Source organism: Balaenoptera musculus, chromosome 10 (assembly GCF_009873245.2).
Source record: "Balaenoptera musculus isolate JJ_BM4_2016_0621 chromosome 10, mBalMus1.pri.v3, whole genome shotgun sequence".
NCBI lineage: Eukaryota > Metazoa > Chordata > Mammalia > Artiodactyla > Balaenopteridae > Balaenoptera > Balaenoptera musculus.
In genome coordinates this window covers 35,316,109-35,336,622 of record NC_045794.1, presented here as the reverse complement: position 1 = coordinate 35,336,622, position 20,514 = coordinate 35,316,109, and the positions used below count along the sequence as shown (strand labels likewise).

General features: G+C 37.8%; 1 protein-coding gene across 2 annotated transcripts in view; it reads right to left on the bottom strand.

The window, feature by feature from the left end:
• Window positions 1-2,947: 2,947 nt before the first annotated feature.
• TMEM117 (transmembrane protein 117) overlaps window positions 2,948-20,514 on the bottom strand; it is a 540,188-nt gene continuing 522,621 nt past the window's right edge. Inside the window, exons 5-6 of one of the 2 annotated variants that reach the window (XM_036866946.1) lie at window positions 16,028-16,157; window positions 2,948-5,082 (exon numbers count right to left, since the gene is read on the bottom strand). In XM_036866946.1, the coding sequence (XP_036722841.1) occupies window positions 4,436-5,082; window positions 16,028-16,157 (777 nt within the window). In that variant the 3' untranslated portion in view covers window positions 2,948-4,435. The remainder of the gene's footprint in view (window positions 5,083-16,027; window positions 16,158-20,514) is intronic. The other variant, XM_036866945.1, reaches the window with a different exon arrangement.

The window sequence follows — 20,514 nt, the reverse complement described above, 5'->3', positions numbered from 1 at the left end:
ATCGTCTTCTTGGATTGATCCCTTGATCATTTTGTAGTGTCCTTCCTTGTCTCTTGTAACAGTCTTTATTTTAAAGTCTATTTTATCTGATATGATTATTGCTACACCAGCTTTCTTTAGATTTCCATTTGCATGGAATATCTTTTTCCATCCCCTCACTTTCAGTCTGTATGTGTCCCTAGGTCTAAAGTGGGTCTCTTGTAGACAGCATATATATGGGTCTTGTTTTTGTATCCATTCAGCCAGTCTACGTCTTTTGGTTGGGGCATTTAATCCATTCACGTTGAAGGTAATTATCGATATGTATGTTCCTATGACCATTTTCTTAATTGTTTGGGGTTTGTTTTTGTAAGTCCTTTTCTTCTCTTGTGTTTCCCACTTAGAGAACTTCCTTTAGCATTTATTGTAGAGATGGTTTGGTGGTGCTGAATTCTCTTAGCTTTTGCTTGTCTGTAAAGCTTTTGATTTCTCCATTGAATCTGAATGAGATCTTTTCCGGGTAGAGAATTCTTGGTTGTAGGTTCTTCCCTTTCATCACTTTAAATATGTCATGTCACTCCCTTCTGGCTTGTAGAGTTTCTGCTGAGAAATCAGCTGTTAACCTTATGGGAGTTCCCTTGTATGTTATTTGTCGTTTTTCCCTTGCTGTTTTCAATAATTTTTCTTTGTCTTTAATTTTTACCAATTTGATTACTGTGTGTCTCGTCGTGTTTCTCCTTAGGTTTATCCTGTATGGGACTCTGTGTGCTTCCTGGACTTGGGTGGTTATTTCCCTTCCCATGTTTTAGGGAAGTTTTTGGCTATAATCTCCTCAAATATTTTCTCAGGTCCTTTCTCTCTCTCTTCTCCTTCTGGGACCCATATAATGCGAATGTTGTTGAGTTTAATGTTGTCCCAGAGGTCTCTTAGGCTGTCTTCATTTCTTTTCATTCTTTTTTCTCTATTCTGTTCCACAGCAGTGAATTCCACCATTCTGTCTTCCAGGTCACTTATCTGTTCTTCTGCCACAGTTATTCTGCGATTGATTCCTTCTAGTGTAGTTTTCATTTCAGTTATTGTATTGTTCATCTCTGTTTGTTTGTTCTTTAATTCTTCTAGGTCTTTGTTAAACATTTCTTGCATCTTCTTGATCTTTGCCTCCATTCTTTTTCTGAGGTCCTGGATCATCTTCACTATCATTATTCTGAATTCTTTTTCTGGAAGGTCGCCTGTCTCTACTCCATTTAGTTGTTTTTCTGGGGTTTTATCTTGTTCCTTCATCTGGTACATAGCCTTCTGCTTTTTCATCTTGTCTGTCTTTCTGTGAATGTGGTTTTTGTTCCACAGGCTGTAGGATTGTAGTTCTTCTTGCTTCTGCTCTCTGTCCTCTGGTGGAAGAGGGTATATAAGAGGCTTGTCAGCATTACCTTTCTCATGTTTTGTTTTGGGTTGTGTTGGGACTCACAGGACAGCCAAAGAATGTAACAGAATTGCTGCAGAGCCCAGTGGTGAGACACCACAGTGCTACTCGCACCTTCAAATATGAGTGTCTGTGTTGAACAACTTCTTTCCTTGTACTGTCAGCCCGTAGTGCTATTGGACATTACTTGTGAAATCCGATGGTATAAAAGTGACAGGAGATTTTATGCCTGGCTGACTCTTAGGACAAATGAGGAAGAAATAATTCTTAGCATTTCTAATAGGATTCACTGATGATTTTAGATGTGCTAGAAGATAAGTGAACGGGATAAGGAGGTGAGATAACTGACTGTGGTTATATAATTTAAATGGGCACATGGTGATAAGATTTATGTCTAGGCATATATAATCAGGCATAAAGTCATAGGGTTTATTTAATTTTCAATTTATACTACTAATGAAGTCCCCTATGATGCAGGATACTAAAATTGTGTCAAATAAGTACAAATTCTGAACTGCATGAAAGAAAATACTATAGTTACTGAACAGTAGATATATAATTGTTTATAGTCTTTAAGCATCATTGCAATTAAGGCATCATATTTGTTATGCTTTCTTTAGAATTTTGGTTAGTAATTTTTTAATCCTCCTTTTAAACTCGCCATTTTTCTGAATTTTTAAAATGTCTCTGAATTTACTACACATTTTTTAAATGTCCTCCATAGTCCAAATATTTTGATATTCATAAAGCTCTGCAGAGTCATAGTCCAGTGACATATGACTCAGGATCTGAGACTAAACACGGATGGGTGAGATTTTGACTTAGATTTTATTTCATTTTCTAATCTTTAGTTGGAATAGGTGCAAGTGAAATGTGCAATACACAAAAGAGGTAGCAAAAGAAGGAGGGAGACCCACATGCCGATAAAAAGGTCAAGATTGGTCTATACAATTGAATATTGGAAGCTTTTGAAGGATCGAATCTTGTTTGACTATTAAAGTGTCATCCCTGGATATTATTCTATTTGATACTAAACTCATGGAAACTTTAAAGACAAATATTCATATCAGCTGATAGTCAATCCTTTGAAATGTATAAGCATAGTGCTCTAAGATTGGTTGGTTGGTTTGTTTTCTATCTTACTTCTGCCGACTAGATTCCTTCATTGAAGCACTTTTTCATTAAAAGCCACATAAAGATTCTCAAATAATATTTTCATAAGGACTACATACTGTTAATAACACCCACTTTCTAAATCAACTTTCTTCTTCATTCTACAAGACAATGACTTTCAGAATAAATAAAAATATAGTCCTAAGTGGCATTATTTACTTGTCCCAGAGCCCAAAGTTGAATGTTCCACTATGCAAATTTGGTCATGGCCAATGTTCCTACATGTCAGGGATAACATGGTAAGTTTCTTTGGACAGAACGGTCAGTGGGTTACTATAGTGAGCTTGATCTCTGCAATTTTAGTGTCAGAGATACTTACGATTCTAAGTACACCATGTGTGGCTATTAAAGGTAAAATAAACAGCAGGGGTATGGTTCCAGTTGCTTAGTAAACAATCATAGAAAGGTGTTTATTAAAGCTGACTCTCAAGTGACAGATAAATGCACAGTTCTATTATGTATGCTAAATTTAACATGCTGCAAGCTTAAAAGCAGATAGATCAAAACAAGAGAGGTTTTAAAAAATCATAAAGACAAAATACAGCTATGTCAGTATGTGACAGGAAAATAATTTTACCTTAAAAGTGATCTTCCCCAACCCCCTCAAGGAACATGTAACCACAATTTATGGAACAAAATTAAAGCAAGTTGGGAGCATTCCATTTCTTAGCCTGCTTGGCTTTGAGTTAAAAAAAAAAATTAATGAGCTGTTGTTAAACTAAGATACAATTGATCTCTTCTACTATAAACAAAAAATTACATCACATAATTACTGATGTATAATTCTGATTTATTAATGTGTGATGTTTAGTTCTTAAAAAAACAAAACAAAAACAACAAAACACACACACACAAAACAAGCCAGTAAACAGACTTTTTCATGCATATCCTTTTTTCTACCTTACAAAGTTCCACAGCATGATTTTTTAGAGGAGTTCCCTTGCTCAGGGTTGGCATATGTTTTTCAATTTTCACTGTCAACAACCATATTTACAGAAAGATGTACAAATATTGTGAATGGTAGGCTATGCAACCCTCACATGATTAAAACTTCAGTTTCTTGGTTTTCTAGGGCTTTGTGTAAATGCCAATAAATTTGAGAGTTCACCTAACTGTGCATCTTAACCTTTGTCCCCAAAGGTGAAGGGCAGGATTTTTAATCAGGTAGCAATTTACCTTAATTGGGAAAACATAATTAGGTATTATTATCTAATTGCAAATACTGGTTGGAGAAAGTCACATTTCACAAGTAGTGACCCATGATGGATTATCACTCCCCTATTACAGAATTCTGCATCTGTATTTGTGTTTGGCAGACAGCCAATAAAAATTCAAAGGTAATCACAATGCTTCTCTGCAGTCCAGCTGTCAAAGTCACCAACTCCGTTGCTGAATAAGAAACCGAGACATATTTCCTGAACCACATCTTGGCTATATCTGTTTCCTGCTCAGACATCAAGTGGAGATCAAAATAATTGTATGAAAAAAAACCCATGTGAAGCAGTTTAGAGAACTGTTCCACACTTCGTTTCTGGTACAGTTAAAAAGTTTAATGTCTCAAGGCACCACAAAGGTTGAACATCAGATACTTGGGTAACCAGCTAATCTACTAGGCTGTAAAGTCAGTAAGTAGCTTGTGCAACTGTGAAAAAGCAATCTCTAGAGGACTGTTAGATATACTGTAGGCACAGGTATACAAATAGAAAACAATGAGTCCTAGAAAAAGCATGTTGAGCACCGTTGTGGCATTGTTTGTAATTCTTTACTTAACGCTACATAAACCTTAACATTTACAAAAGGAAAGACTAACTTTTGAAAGTTACACCCAGGGTTGCTCTTTGTGCTATCCCCCAATAAGCAGTTCTAATTCGTCGGTGTACTTTTAGAAGTCGTTGGATCTGTGTCGCCCCCTGTGGTGCTGGTCGATTCATTCAAGTGCGAGCTCAACTTGTCCGACGTTAGGTGGGAAGACTTGTAGACGATCTCATTGAAGTCAGACCTGATGCACACCAAGGGGGGGTCATTCAACGGGTCTTCCACTGAGGCCTGGGTGTTTTCTCGCGTGATTCCCATGTCCTTGCTTTGTTCTGATGGGGATTTTCTTTTCATGCGTGTGTAAGCTTTGTCTGGATTCTCCATGCCTTGTTCATTTTTCAAAAACCGTCCAAAGAACCAAATGAAGAATCCAAACCACACAAAAGCTATCAGACTTGGCACAAAAGCCAGACACTTGACATCAAGTCTTGCCCCTATGAACCTGCTGTGTAAGAACATGTCTCCCTCAACATAGGTTTTATTAGTCTGAGGGTTGGTGTGATTGGACCTCCATTCCCAGGATAGCTTGGTTCTGTTCAAATCCTTTAGACTCTCTGAGTCTTTCACTGTATATATCTTCTGCCCTGGGCCAATATACTGTCCATATTCATGAGGCTTATAAAATATCTGATTCTTCCACATATTAAGATCCAAAATCAAGACGAGAAAGATAATCCCATAGTTAAACCATTTACCTGCATTAAAAAAGAAATACTGCATATTAGTCAAAGACCTATAAAACTGCAATAGAGTTTTCTCCTACAAAATGGAGATACTGGTATCATAGCATAAATTATTAATATTTTAGACCTGCTAAAATTTTTTTGAGAGTGTTATGCTGCCATTAAGTGAATTGGCAATGGGAATTTCCTAAATGGAGTCTAGGCACGTGAAAATGTAACTGTAGATCCCAGAGCCAGTAATTTATGGTATTTACACTTTCTAGATTAAATCTCCTGGTTTTTAAGGCACCACAGTTATACTCAAATTTGGTTCCATGTAGGTTATTCTATAGAACAATTTAATTAATTAATTAATTAAGGTTTAAAAACAAAGTTCTGATGAAATTTTTAAGAAAAGTCCAACGTATGATTGACTATCTCTTACAGTTTTATAATTAAGCCAGGGAAAGAAATAAATCATTTTGCAGTGCAAGCACAGCAGTATATCAATTGAATTCACATTGCTCTTTGTAGGTGACCTGTTGATTAAACCATTAGTTGATGTGATTCAGATCAATAATCCTGAGCATTCATTTCAAGACTTTAAAAATAATTGCATCAAATTCTCATTGAACAGAATCCATTTATCAGACATATAAATATAACCAAAGCTGTAGAAGACATGATTTGGAGAGACTGTAATTATTATGACTTCTTTGTAGTATTTAAGAATCTTACCTAAATAAGGTATTATTTAGAGACATACTACCTAGTGAAATCTTTGCATCTTTAAATGGAAAGAATGTTGAAAAAATTTCAAGGGATACTAGATTCCATTATAATTTTTATTATAATTTATTCCAAGTTTTAGTGTATTATAATAATATAGTAATACTCAGCTCATAGTTTTGCAAAATTAGCAGATATATATAACAGGTTCTCAAAGTTTTATTTATAATTATATGTGTTATGTCAAAATTATTTTATTTTGTATTTAAAAATAGTGATAGTGAACATTATTAAGTTACTGCTTCACATGAGAGATAGGATCTTGGGCAAACTTCTTAAACTAAGATTGGTAAAAATGTATTTTTTAATATGTACTCCAATAGAACACATAGCTCTATAAAAATATAACTTTGTAAGGAGTTAAAGAAAGTATTTTATCATCATCATTACACATTTTCAATCTCCTATTATATGCAAGTTGAAGAACTTTAATCCGGGGCTGGCTCCCAAACCTACTAGCTATGTGACCTTGGGTTAGTTGTTTAAATTCTCTAAACTCCAATTTCTTTACAAGCAGAAAATAAGAGTACTTATTAAGCTGTTAGCATTTCATGAGATTATTAGATACTAAGCACAATGCCTGGTACATTATAGGAACTCAGTAATTGTTACTATTATTATCATCAAAGCCTTGCCTAAGTCATGATAATGTCTTCATTTGCATGGGAAGGTGCAACTTCTTCTCTATGAAGAGAATTTATGTAAACCATATGAAGGGAAATTATAACTCTGCCTGTCCTGAAATCATTCAACTATACAGGGTTTATAATATTTGTAATGGAAGCTCTTGCCGGAATGATTTATTTGGCACACCCAAACTGCAAAGTAAGATAGAACATTGGAAACGTTTCCAGATATGATAAAATGTTTATAACATCTGGTACTGTTAAGTTCAAACCACTCCTGCCCTCTTGAATCTTCAGAACGAAAACAGAATCAACCATAAAACAAATTAAGAAAACTCAAGCCAGAGAAATTCAAATACAAAGGTGAGCATCATTACCAAACATTTATTGTGCTCAGAATAGACTCTGTGGAGGGTACCTTTGTAGATGCTGAAGACATATGTTACTGTCTTCTAGGAAGGAACTCATCATCTTATGGGGGAAATAGGATAGAGACATCAACAGATAAATAATAATAAGAGGCCACATTTAAGAGGTGCCAAAAGGAGTGATACAAACCATTAATGCTGCAGATGTTGAGAAAATGGAATAAAAACTGAGGACTAATTTCTGCAGAAAAGATTTTGAAGGACATAGCAATTCATGTGGTCCCAGAAAGAAAAGCAAGACAGGGAACAGTTTGGAAAATGTTATGTTTCTTTTTAGTATATGCTTTTATTATGCTACAGATAGAATAACATACAGAAAAAGATCAGGTAATGTGGAAGAGAGGGCCTGAGGGGAGAGAAAAGGGAAAGAATGGAGAATATCATAGGAAAAAAAGGTCAACCAGAATGACAGACAGGTGATATATAAAAGTTCAGGGATTATCATTCAGTATCTCGGAGGCACTAATTTGTAGCTTCTGTGATAGAAGCAGTTGGGAGAGGGGCTTTGGATGCGTCTTTGTTGAGAAGATCCATACTTATTCCCTTGTTGTAAACTACATGGGTTATGAAGCCAGACTGGATGGTGAGGGGAAGAGGTCCTTGGACTTGTGTGACTGACCATCACCTTCTTGACTCATAAAGGTCCCTTGGAAAAATGTGTACCCTTTCTAGGTCACTTTTATAAACTCATGAACAGAGCAGTCCTTCATAAAGGGTCCTGTTTCCAGGGTAATGACGTCAGAAACTGAATATAAGCAGCATCACGGAATCAGCGAGGAAAAAGAGGAATGCTCATGGAGCTTGGAGAAGGGTGTTTTTCTGGTGGGGAGAAGATGCTTAGGGAATGTTTAATAGTCAAAGGAAAAAAATAAAATCAAAGAATAAAAGTGGTAGTGAATGTACAGCAATCAAACTGAAGGAACCCTGAGGATAGAAGGAGCCTTTTCCCATTCTTTCAAATTATTTTCTCTACCCAAGGTGAATGGTGCTGGGTCAGTTTGACCACTAAACTGTCACACTAAAGGATCACAGTATGTTGTTTCTCACATGACCTGGTGTCTGAATATTTAGATAGGGTGAAGGAGACACACATTAAGAATGTGTTGCCTGACATGGATACCATCACCCTGCTCTAACACATCTTTACTGATTTGTGAGAGAGAGTAACATATTGACAAAAACTTCAGGCTGGACACCAGCAGGTGGAGATCTGATACTCATCTTAAATAATACAACCTTGGGTAACTTGTTTAACCTCTCCAGATCTCAGCAATTTTATTTTCAAATTGAAGAAACAGAACTAGATGCCTCCCAGTTCTATGATTCTGTCCTCTTCCCCCAAATCCTTCTACTTATTAACTATTCAATTTTTTGTTCTATGAAATGGAGAATAATACCAACATAACCACTTCAAAGGATTATTGTGAGGATAAAATGAGAAGTTATATTTGAGAGTTCTCTGAAATGTATTGTTTGCCAAAAATGTAGGGTAGCGTTATTTCTGCCATTTCTTCCTTCTACTTCTTCAATCCAGTTAATACAAGATCTTAGTGATAGAAAAGAGAGAGAGAAGAGTGTGTAAGGATTTGTAAGAAAGATATATCCTAAATGTTTCAGTTTGGATAAAACAGAATAAATTACTGAGCACTGACATTACTGGGTAGATATCACTGGACTAATTATCCAAGAGGATCCAGTGTATAGCTATATATAAATATGCTTTATGAATCACCATATTTAACTTGTTAAAAATCCTTAGCAATTGTAATTTGTCTACAGCTTGCAGTAGTATTAGTCCAGAGACAAGGTCTTTTATACACAAATTTGGAAGCAGATAGGTTCTTCCCTCCCCGGCAGACAGATCATGTTGGGGGTGGGGAAGTGCAGAGAGGAGAGAATCTTTTTCTCCTCTGTGAAGGTAGCATTGTACTTCCCCCCACTGCTGTGGCCACTCAGTTGAAACTTGGAACAGCTGAAAATATAGAAGAAATGGCTCGTCTTACTTTTTGTTTGTTTCCTGCCCACCTGACATAACTTCTGGTCCATTTATCCATTTGTACAAGGAAGGATGTTCGTCTTTCTCTATCATCCATTCTTTCATTTTCCTATACAGTGTTTTATTACTTTGGTAATGCTCTCTCCTCTTTAAAACACTACTTTTATGAGATGCAGCAGACTAGAAAGCAAAATCAGGTGGGACAACTCAACCTTAGTGTTCTTGCCTATAAAGTGAAGGAGTTGAGCTATATAATCCTTAAGATTTCTTCCCTGTCCTAAAAGTCTCTTTGATGATTCTGTGAAATAAACATCACCTAAACCTCAATTTTTTATGATTGGCCAGAAAATTCTCACCATTAGAGCAAAAAAAAAAAAGATGCAATACACAATTTTCAGATGGAGAAAGCTTTCCTTAAAAAAAAGATTGTATATTTTGAGAAACGCAGTTTACCATAAAATAATAAATTTGAGTCCCTGAAATGACACACATGACAAGGTATAAGACACAAAAAAGAAAAGACTAGAAGTACTTCTACTGTCACTTTTCCATGTGTGTTGTTGTGAACCGACAATCAACCATAACAAGAGGTTTGGTATTTCGGCATTTATCACATGAGAGATTTTGCATTTTCCCCTGTTGTTTCAACTACATAGCATAATGTAAATCAGCAAGGAGGAAGGGTAATAATCCATACATTATTTCTATTAATCTCCTTCTTGAAATACCTCACTGTCTCCTTTAATGAGAAATCCCTGCATGGTGTAGGTGTGATTACCTCTTTCTTGTGTTTTGTGCTTTTAATGAATCTTACTGATTGTCAAAAATGATATTACAGTGGTAATTTTATCATTTTACTTTGTGGGAGTTTACAGAATCCTGGGCTAGTTCATTTTAAAAGAATTCTTCATTAAATATCACCCTCACTTAGCATAGGAAATGACAACAGTTTGGGGGAAAGCACTATTTTTTCAACTAGGGAAGAAAACTATAAGTGCTGATATTTCCCCCATATAATGAACCTTTCATGATTCAAATATGCAATTATAATATTTTGAAAAATCTTTTACTCAGTAGGGTTGCCAGTTAGCATTGAGGTTGAGCTGTGCTGTGAGCGCCCTCTATACCAAGTGGGTGTCACCGCTAAGCCAGACTCCTGCGTCCAGTGGTCAAGCTCCACAGAACCATTTAGTGTCCATTATGGGATAGCAGGAAACCATGGCCTTGAAGAAGCCGACGTTCGGATAATTAAATAAATAACAGTTTGCTGTAACAGGCTTCTTGGCCGTATTCAATGTCCTCTCATTCCAGACATGATCAGTGAAAACAGTGCTCACTGAGCTAGCATCTCTTTAAGTCCCCCCTAGGTATTTTAGGGATATCTAGAAACCACATTAAGTGCTTGGGCCATGAGGAGATCATTTAGCAAATTGAGAGATAATTACTAAATAATTGATGAACTAATGGGAGTTACTTGAGTTAATAAATTATCTCCTTAAGACTTAAAAGCAAATGAATATAGCTTCTCAAAGTACCTCTCTTGTCATTGTCATTTCCATAAGTGGGAGACTACTCCTTTAGGACATAATCCAATATGATGAATAGAGGTAGAAACTTATGATGATAAAATGTGAAAGAAAAGGCCATGCAGTTGTACTGAATTAGAGGACCCTCAAACTCTGACTTTCTTGAGATTGGGAACTGTGCCACTCATTTCCATATTCCCTAGATCTCAGCTTAGTTTTAGACACATGTTAGCTCAGAAAATGTCCACTAATCATTAGGTAAATGTCTGAGATACTGAAAAATTTCGAGGAGTGAAGTTCTAGTCTTTCAAGTCAAATACACGTGTCACCATGATCTGGTGAGTTCCAGGATACTGCTAAAATCAGATAAAATCTGGAAAATTGGGAAAAACAAAATATTTGTCTCAAAGATTATGATTAATTATATATTTCAAGTCTTTCTTCTGGATATAAAGGCAAACTCCTGAAAATCACGTGAGTTTTATTACAAAAATCCTCATCTGTGTATGCATAAGTGAACCCAGAACACCTAAGCCTGAACAAGACAGACCAGCTTAGGGACAGCAAGGACTGACAGGCATTGGGCAAAGCAACCATGGCCTTGAAGAAGATGAGTTTGGGACAAATAAAAGGGATTGCTGCTTTATGTAGAAGTAAACATAGTTTACTTACATAGTAAACTCCTAGAGCTTCACAAATGTGTTGAAAATGGAAATTGCTGCAGGAAAGGTTTAGAAAAATTCATAACTGAGAGAATAGCAAGAGATCCTTGTGTACTTTGGATAAATTCACGATCACTGGGGACTGTCATGGTGAAGGGGATGCGTTGTAATTCCCTATAACAAGTCCCTTGCTAATTTTGCCAGACAGAATATTCTGCTGGATGGACCACTGGCCTGCCCTCGCCAGCACTTTCCATGATCTGTTTGACACAGGAGAGCTCTTTAAAAAACAATCTTTGGGAACTCATTTGCCAGAAATCAGGCACCTATGGAAATAAAATGAAGGGGTTTTCAGCATTATTTTCCACATTCTCACCATTGTAAAGCACCTGTGCCCTCACGCATCTCAGGAAACTGAAATAGAACACAGACCTACAGAGGCTTGTTTACTTCTACATTTTCCATTTTTGCCGAAAGGCTTCCCATGGGTATCATCGTGCCAGCAGTGTGAATTCTCGCCTCACAGATGCACAGGCCTTCCTTCTGGCCTTTCCCCCAACCCTCTCCTAATTTACTCAGATGATGGCCACCAATGGGGCACTTCCTTTGTCTGGCTGGGATGACAGATGGCAGAGCTTCCACCGGGATCGGCATTAATAGGGCTCAGAGGAGCTTCCAAGACTGAATTGAGAGGCCATTCCTCTCTTGAGACTTAGTACATCACATTTTGAATCCATCTTTGCACTCACCTTATAGGTAAAAGGGAAGAAGGCAAAAGAGATAATTACACAGTTGCATTTAGCACTTACTTTTAGGAGAAGAACAATGGACTTGGGCTAAAAACACCAATGTGACCGAATTACTAACCATTTATCCCCTTTATTACTGAAGTCAAAATTCCCAGAAAAAAATATTTTAACACACCCTTGGATAGAGATGATTTATTTTTTATAAGCTGTAGCCCAGCTTATAAACTGAAAGCTCATACATACTGCAGCAAACCATCTGTCAAGGGGGATCCAGATGAGCTAAACAGATGCAACAATTCAAGTTATTTCTGACATGCATAAATAAAACTAGCTAGGAATCAGGATTAAAAAATACTCAAATCCTAAAGGCTTTTAAAATGTCAATGGGAACTCATCAGTGTCAGATGACCCTCTACATACAGAGCATTTCACTGGGAGAGAGATTTTTTTTTTCATTCTTAGATTTCTCTTTCTTGAGGACTCAGAACAGTAAATAACAGGAAAGAACTCAGAATAGTGGGAAAATAATTTGAGAGCCCTCTCTCAGGCTACCTAATGTTTGTGAATTAAATAGGAAAGCCAGATTCTGGAGGGATGAAAGGAAAAGCTTTAGGTAAAAATACTGAGAGCTTATTGAGTGCTTACTTCATGGCAGGCAGTGTTTTAAGTGCCTTGTACATATTAATTAATTTCATTCTCACTGCAATCCTATGGGATAAGTACCATTACTGTCCCCATTTAACAGATGAAAAAACTGAACCTCTAAGAGGTTAAGGAGCTTGACAAGGGCCCTGCCACCAGTTAGTAGCAGGGCTGGAACCTATGCACCAAGTCTTTACATTCCATTGCCTCAGCATGCACTGAACATCTTTTCTAGATCACAGAGAAATAATAGTTGAGGTCATCAAGCCATCCTTGACCCTGGGAGAACCCCAGCCAGCCTTGTCTAGGCTCTTCTGGTGCAGAACAAACACAGACAGAGAAAGCAATAGACAGAGTTATCTGGAGGTCTGTAGGATCCCTTCCTAGCTCTGACTCCAGCTTCTTCTGGACCTTTCCCCGGTCGGTCATGCTCTGCTTTGGGACCTCCTCTTTTGGCCCCAGCTCTGAACTTTCTAGCTCCTGCCAGGCCCCTGCCATGTGCCTTTCTCACTGGCTACCCCATTTCTATTGAATTTGCATTCTGCTCCTTGGTTTTTGTTTTAAAAAGTGCATAGAAAATAAATAAAAGCTGAGATGAGAGGAATTCTAACTATAGAAAATGTTTCTCAGAAGCAGTGCTTCTCAAAGTGTGGTTCTCTGGCCGCCTGCATAGGCATCATTGGTGGTGCTTAAGAGGATGGCAGATTCTGGGCTCCACCTCCTACCTCAGGCATCTGACTCTGGGTGTGTGGCTGATAGATCTTTTATACAAGCTCTCCAGGTGATTCTCATACACATAAAGTTTGAGAAACATAAATGGATATAGAGGGTTTCATGCTTAATACTCCCGGGGGTGATTTGCTGAACAAGGAAAGCGTTAGGGTCTCTTTACAAAAAGAAGTAGAACTTGAAGGAACCTATCAAGCTAGCATTTGTGGTTCACTTGCAAATTTGTGGGCTACTAATTATTGAGCATGTTAAAATACAACATGTAGCACTGTGTTTTGGGGGTTTTACCTGAGTTTGCCCAGAAACAACTATCTTACATCAGATAAAGTCAAAGGCCTTTCAGGGGAGTTGGGTGATACTCCAGAGTGGGTTCAGCAACCTCTTCACCAATTCATAGAACAAAGAGAGCAACAGAACAAAACAAGAGGGGAAAGTTCTTTTTTCAGCCTCCAAACCTGTCACCATTTTCCTAGAAATTTTTATCTTGGATTTGGGGACGCACATGACCATCTTACCACAAACTGGATTTAAATAGTTTATGGTGGAGCCCTTCACCCCAAAGCCCACATGTATCCTATCTTATTTTGAATTTAAGCCCCAGAATCCTCGAAAGCCTTCCTAGTAGGTCCAGATACCCAATCACTTGCATGGTTCTTCTCAGGGAGACAGTCTGACCTCACCGGTGTCTTCTCAATCAGAAAGGAGCAGTTCTCAATGGTCAGCATCACCCAAGGCAGCTTTACAAAAGTCCCATTCCTTGGCCTTTGCCCAGACCTACTGGGTTGGGACCACTAGGAATGGGGCCCAACAATCTGTATATTTATAAAATTCCTGGATGATATGATAATCAGCATAATTTGACAAATACTACCCCAAAGCCTTAATTATAATATATTTCTATCTTCTGGAAAACTTTAATAATGTGAAGTCTCTATTGCAAAAACTTAGCTAGGCTTTCCTCCTTTTACGTTTTTAGAAAATAATACTTGGTGGGATGAAGGTTTTAGTTCAAAGGCACAGGAGGCTTTACCTTGAAAGTAATGATGCTGAATCATCAGAGATTCCTGTATGCCTGGCTCCCTTCCCAGACACTGAATACAAGTTTTAGTTGTAATTTTGTATTCATATTCTTAAGTAAAGCATTCCAAATTGTGTAAGCTTTGGGACCCACAAAACCTACCCCTGCCCCTGTCTATAAATGACAGCATATATAACAAAGCTATGCAAAAGTGCCCAAAATTAAATATTTTTAACAGTTTTATTTTTCTTTCTGGCCAGTGGATTTTCTGAGTCTTCCTCCATTACCCCCTTTTTTAAACCTGATATTCTGCACTCAAACAGTATATTTTTGATAGGGCTTCTGATATTCAGTCAGAGACAATATTAGTGCCATGATGGTCTGAGACAAGAGCTGATAGCAAGAACAGATGGTCCCGGTAAAAGCCCACCCAAAGGGATATGATGATACCACGTGTGTGATAGCTGTTTTAGAAGTCCGAGAGGGTAGCATGCTGCAGAGATTAAGTGGGGACTCTGAAACCACACTATGTGACCTGAACTCAAATTGATTGATTTACCCAGTGAATTTAATAGAAGAGCCTCATTCATTTTGAATAGGAAAAGAAACCTGCTGCATCTTCCCTATTCATGAGCTCATTCTCCAATTTAGGAAGGTTGCCTCATGCTCAAAGCAAAAAACAGCCTTCAAGTTGAGCAAAGGTTTTTTTGCAGTACTCAGATGTTCACGTTTTCTGTGCTCAGGCTATTTTTATTCGGCAGCACAGACGGTCGTGTAAGCACAGATTTCTTCAGCAGTTTTTATTATAGCAGGTGTGGGATCCTAGGCCACTGTCCTTAAAACACACACACATTCACTACCTGCATTTGAACAGCTTGAGAACTAATGCCATTCTCTCTCTGTGAACATTCAGCTGACTGCTTCTTGTTATAAAGAGAAAAAGAGGTATAAAACGAAGCTCTGGGAAGCCTTGTTTAGATGAGAATGACTGAGTTGTCATGAAAGAAAATTATAATAAATCATATTCGAGCTATTTCAAGAGCAGGACACATCTGAAAATGGAATAATCTGAGGATCCACAAGAGATTCGCCTGAGACAAACATGAGCCCTGCCACAGCAGTAAGTTTCACTCAATCAAATGAGAAGTGGTCCAACTCCCTAAAGGCACATGGTCTGATTGGAGCTCTAGGGTACCACTGTTTTGATCTCAGAAGCAAATGAGGAACAAAGCGTAAAGAGTATTCACGATGAAAAAAATATACCGAGCTGTATGTTGTGAAAAAGAAACCCACCTAATGAACAAAACCAAGGTGTAGTGGTCTATGGAGTGTGGCAGAGATAGCAAACGATCCATAACAAAGATATGACTCATCTCTGATACTCCTAGGCTGGAACATGAGACTTGACATCACAAGTGGCTGCCCAATGGGGGACCACATCTCTCTGCTCTCCTCAACTCTACGTGGGGCTATCTCACTAGTTATTCCCCATGGAATGTGCATGAGGTGACACGTTTTATTTCCAGGCCAGGGGGTTAAGAAACAGGCAAACCCTCTTAGTCATTTTCCCCATTCTCATTATTCCCATTTGCCCACTGGATGTTGAAGTTGAAATTGTTAAAGCCACCAGGAATCTAAGTCCCTGAAGGATGGTCCACAGCCCCCTGCTGATCTGCAACCGCCTTGCACTGTTACGTGAGTAAAATAAAACCATATTCCTGTATGCCTCTAAAATGTTACCATGTGCTTTGCCTTTTATAGCAGCTAGCATGACTCTAACTAGGAGACAATCAAACTGTGTTCAAAATTATACCTGTTATGTGAATACGGTATTCCTCCTTGAAGATCTTCTGGAAGAAAGGAATCTTGAACTGCATGTGAGGCGTGTGCAAACCGGGAAGATTTACATCGACGTCTCCCATGAAATGTGGGAATTCCCAGTCCTGCCAGAGAAAATCAACATGAAAACATACCTGTGATTTGTTTCATTCCTAAGCAGCTAAACACCCAAAATTGACTTTTTATAAGCACCTATTTTAAAATCATTTAAATGCAGCCAGCTGTTGGGTGTATCCGTTTTGTTCTGTGATGGTTGTTTTATCTACATTGGGTAGTGGTATGCAAACAAAATCAAAATTAAGTCATAACTTATATCCTTAGATTGTCTCTTTAATCTGATAATAAGAAACCAATGCAGATTTGATGTGCATCAATACATGTTTCTGTCTTTCTTTCTGGAGACCTGGTCTTAAACTTTTATAGGAAGGAAGTGATCCATATTTTATAAATATGGGGTAATTTAGTTATATTTTGTTCCACTACTTTTTAAAAATAAGAACCTTATAACAGCATATTTGTGTATGAAGACAAGGTAAATAGGATCTAATTCACTTAACCGAGTTCCTTAATTCACATCAAGGGAGCATTGTTAATCATCTCTGCTAGCAGCTATATGGAATGGAAAAATGCCAAAGACTCCTGTCCTGCTCTCTTGAAATTTAGCATCAATTTGAACCAAACGATGGAGGGCCTGACCTACTAGCTTGCAAGATGAACAGTGAATTAATTCCCAAATTGTCATTAGTTATTTCCTTGTTGTCAAGGCAAAATCAGGTGGGATGACTCTCCTTCTCATAAGGAAGGAAAACAGATGCAAATGAAGATATTTTTAGGTGTCTCATCTGCTCTTGGTTTTTGGATAGAGGTACCAAATTAAAGTTCATAACTAGCATGTGAAGAAGAAATACACTAAATAATGAAGAAACCTTTAAGCTGAATCCATATTTTTATTTCTAGTAATGAAATGATCACTAAATTAACAGTCCTATACTTAAAGAATATTTTTTTAAAAACTTGGATATGAAAAACTAATAAACAAAATATTAATTTAAGATTTCAATCTGCTATCTCAATATAAAAATCTTAATTTTTTCCAAGATTTCTCTATATGCAGCTAATAGAGGTGTGCTGATAATAGTGTGCCTGAACATTTTAGGAGTTTCCATTCCACTCCCCTCTTCGCTAAAAATTCTGATTAAGGCAGAATAGACCTTAAAGGAAAGGCGAGTGTGTGAGTGGTGGTAACCAGGAAAGTTTTCAACGTCTATTAATTTCTTGATCTATGGATCACTTTAAACCTCTAATAAGAAATAAATATATAAGAAGAAAATGATGCAATATCATCCCTTTCTATTGGTGTGTATGCAAATTTCTTGTTGGTCTCGCCTCTCCTGGTTTTTCAGATTTCAGCAGCAAATAGACATGTAATTTTGGAAATTCAGAAAACCCAAAGCATTGGAGCTGAATAAATTTGGAACATTTTGATCTAAAATATTAGTAGGAAATGGATCGGTAATAATACTTGTGAACGATTGCATTTTATTAAAGTGCATTTGTTTTTGGGGTTTTTTTCCCCACTGATAATATCTTGTTCTTTCTATGCTACTTGGAAGACTCTTGCAACAGAATTGAAAATGAATTTAGTCTTTTGCTAAAATATAACTGACATCTGTCATAAAAAAAATTATGCTTGGCAATGGTAACCAGAGAATCTTTCACTAGCCCTGGCTAAAAAACACAGAACATGATCTGTAGAGAAATTCTCTCTCTTATTTCTTGGTTTAAGGAGGAGTTTAGGATTAACAGATACACACTATTATCTATATAAAATAGATACACAATAATGACCTAGTGTATAGCACAGGGAGCTATATTCATTACCTTGTCATAACCTATGATGGAAAAGAACCCGAAAAAGAATACCTATATCTGTATCTCTCTCTCTATATATATCTGAATCACTTTTCTGTACACCTGAAACTGACACAACATTGTAAATCAACTACACTTCAATTTTTTTATAAAAGTAAAAAAAAAAAAAGGAAGAGAATACTTCTTGGTAGTAATTGGGCAAGTGCACTTAGTGTGCCTTCTTTTGGAAAGATGTTCTTAGACTGTTAGCATTTAGCTTTTCATTTCATGAAATGAAAGCTTTCTACTGGGTATGAAGTAGATTTTAGCTTGAAAGTAATCTCTAGAGATTTCTTGTAGACTGGGATCAAAATTTCATTCCCCCCAAAATTGTTCCTCAATTATTTCCCACCTGTACTTGGAGATAGAAAGATGAATTAAGGAAATGGAAAGTAGGGGAAAGAGAAGAGAAAGTCTTGCTCTTCATCTAGAAGATGGCATTACTTGTCCTTTTATTTTTTTAAAGAAGGGATCAAGGCAGGGATTTTGGGGGAAAGTGTGAGAGAAGTATCTTATGCCATCTAATAAATTAAAAACAAAGAGAACTAATAAAAGAGATGATACGTACATTTTCTTAGATTCCCCACTTATACATTATTTTTTATAATGACCAGATTTTGGTTTTCAAAACTGTCTTCCCTAGTCTTCTAACTCCCTACCCCCATTCTCTCCCTGGTACTCTGATTTCTGTAGTTCAGTTCCTACTCTGCATATTTCTGCAGACTCGTTGAATCAGCATAAACTTTGACCTTGACTTAGAATGGAATGATAATAATAATCATTGCTGGGACTTCTCTGGTGGGACAGTGGTTAAGACTTCACCTTCCAGTGCAGGGGGTGTAGGTTCAATCCCTGGTCAGGGAGCTAAGATCCCACATGCCTCGCCGCCAAAAAACCAAAACATAAAACAGAAGCAATATTGTAACAAATTCAATAAAGACTTTAAAAATGGTTCACATCAAAAAAGTCTTTAAAAAAATAATAACCATTGCTACCACTTGCAATATGTTTTAGACTCATCTTAATGGGGGCATCTGAGGGTGGTGATACCCCAAGTATTTATTTATGGGAGATAGAAGAGGAGAGAGGATGATATTCTGAATCCCCATCTTCATCTGTCAATCTCACAGGCTTCTTGCGAGGATGACACAATGCCTGGACAGTAATTAGCACATTGCTGGAGACAGATGGAAGAGACAGAGAAAGGCCAGCAAGCATGGTTGATTTCCAAGCATGATTCCAAGGTCAGGGTTATCCTGAGAGTGAAGCAGAGGAAGCAGATAGGTCTGTTTTCAGGATCGCATCCAGGGCTGCCTCAAGGTCCAGATGAAAAAGGAAAACGGCCATCTTCTCCTTTCTGCCCTCATCCATGGCACAGCAATGGCCTCCTGAGGTCTCTGATGGGACTTGGGTCAGAGCCGAGTCCTCCCAGAGGGTACCAGGAGCGGGACCATAGACAGGGGCACCTCTCTCATAGAGACGTATGAGGTGGCTTCAAAGAAGGATAGAAGAACAGGAGCAAATTGTGGGTCACACTGTGCAATGTGGGTCACACTGTGGCGACACAGAAATAACTGTGGAGGACTTGCAGTGTGGTGGGGCTGGCACTGCTACTGTGTAGGCGGGAGCTGGTAAGCCAGCAACATGAGAGGCTAAAGGAAACCTGCGGATGCTTGCGGTATAAAGTATCGAGCACTGGCCGTGTTCTAGCATCATCCTAAGCTACAGAGTTACATTACATACAAAATCATCCCCAAATGTTGCTCTTATTAACCCATTTTACGGATGAGAAGAATTTGCTTCACAAAGGTTAAATTGTCACAAAATGATGTAGCTGTCATGTGGCAGAGCCCGGGCTAAAGAATACATAATTTCTGCTGGGCCACGCAGCCTCTAACCGTGAAAAGTGACAACCTTTTTGTTTTTGACTAAGTACTGGAATTATTTTTACCTGCTGTACCTGTTCTAATAGAGAATCACTGATGACACTCATCACCTGCTCATCTCTCACTCAAAGTCAGCTCCATCAGGGGCTTTAAACTATCCCTCCCCACGACCACAGAAGGTTCTCACATTTTATCTGACCCTAATTTGAACAAGAAGACCAACTGTAAATTTTTCTCCACTAAGCAACTGCCTCGGGATAGTTGGTTTCCAATCAGATTGTTGAGTAGGGAGATTTGATGAACGGGAGATTACTAGCAAATACTGAGATTCTCTTGGCATGAAGTTTATGTATGTATAGCAGTTTCATGCACAGATTGTATGTACATGTTATAGAGACATGGCTTTCTTTCCTTCTGCATACTTTTTTTTTTTAACGTTTTTACTGGAGTATAATAGCTTTATAATGGTGTGTTAGTTTCTGTTTTATAACAAAGTGAATCAGCTATACATATACATATATCCCCATATCCCCTCCCTCTTGTGTCTCCCTCCCAAACTCCCTATCCCACCCCTCTGGGTGGACACAAAACACCGAGCTGATCTCCCTGTGCTATGCAGCTGCTTCCCACTAGCTATCTATTTACATTTGGTAGTGTATATATG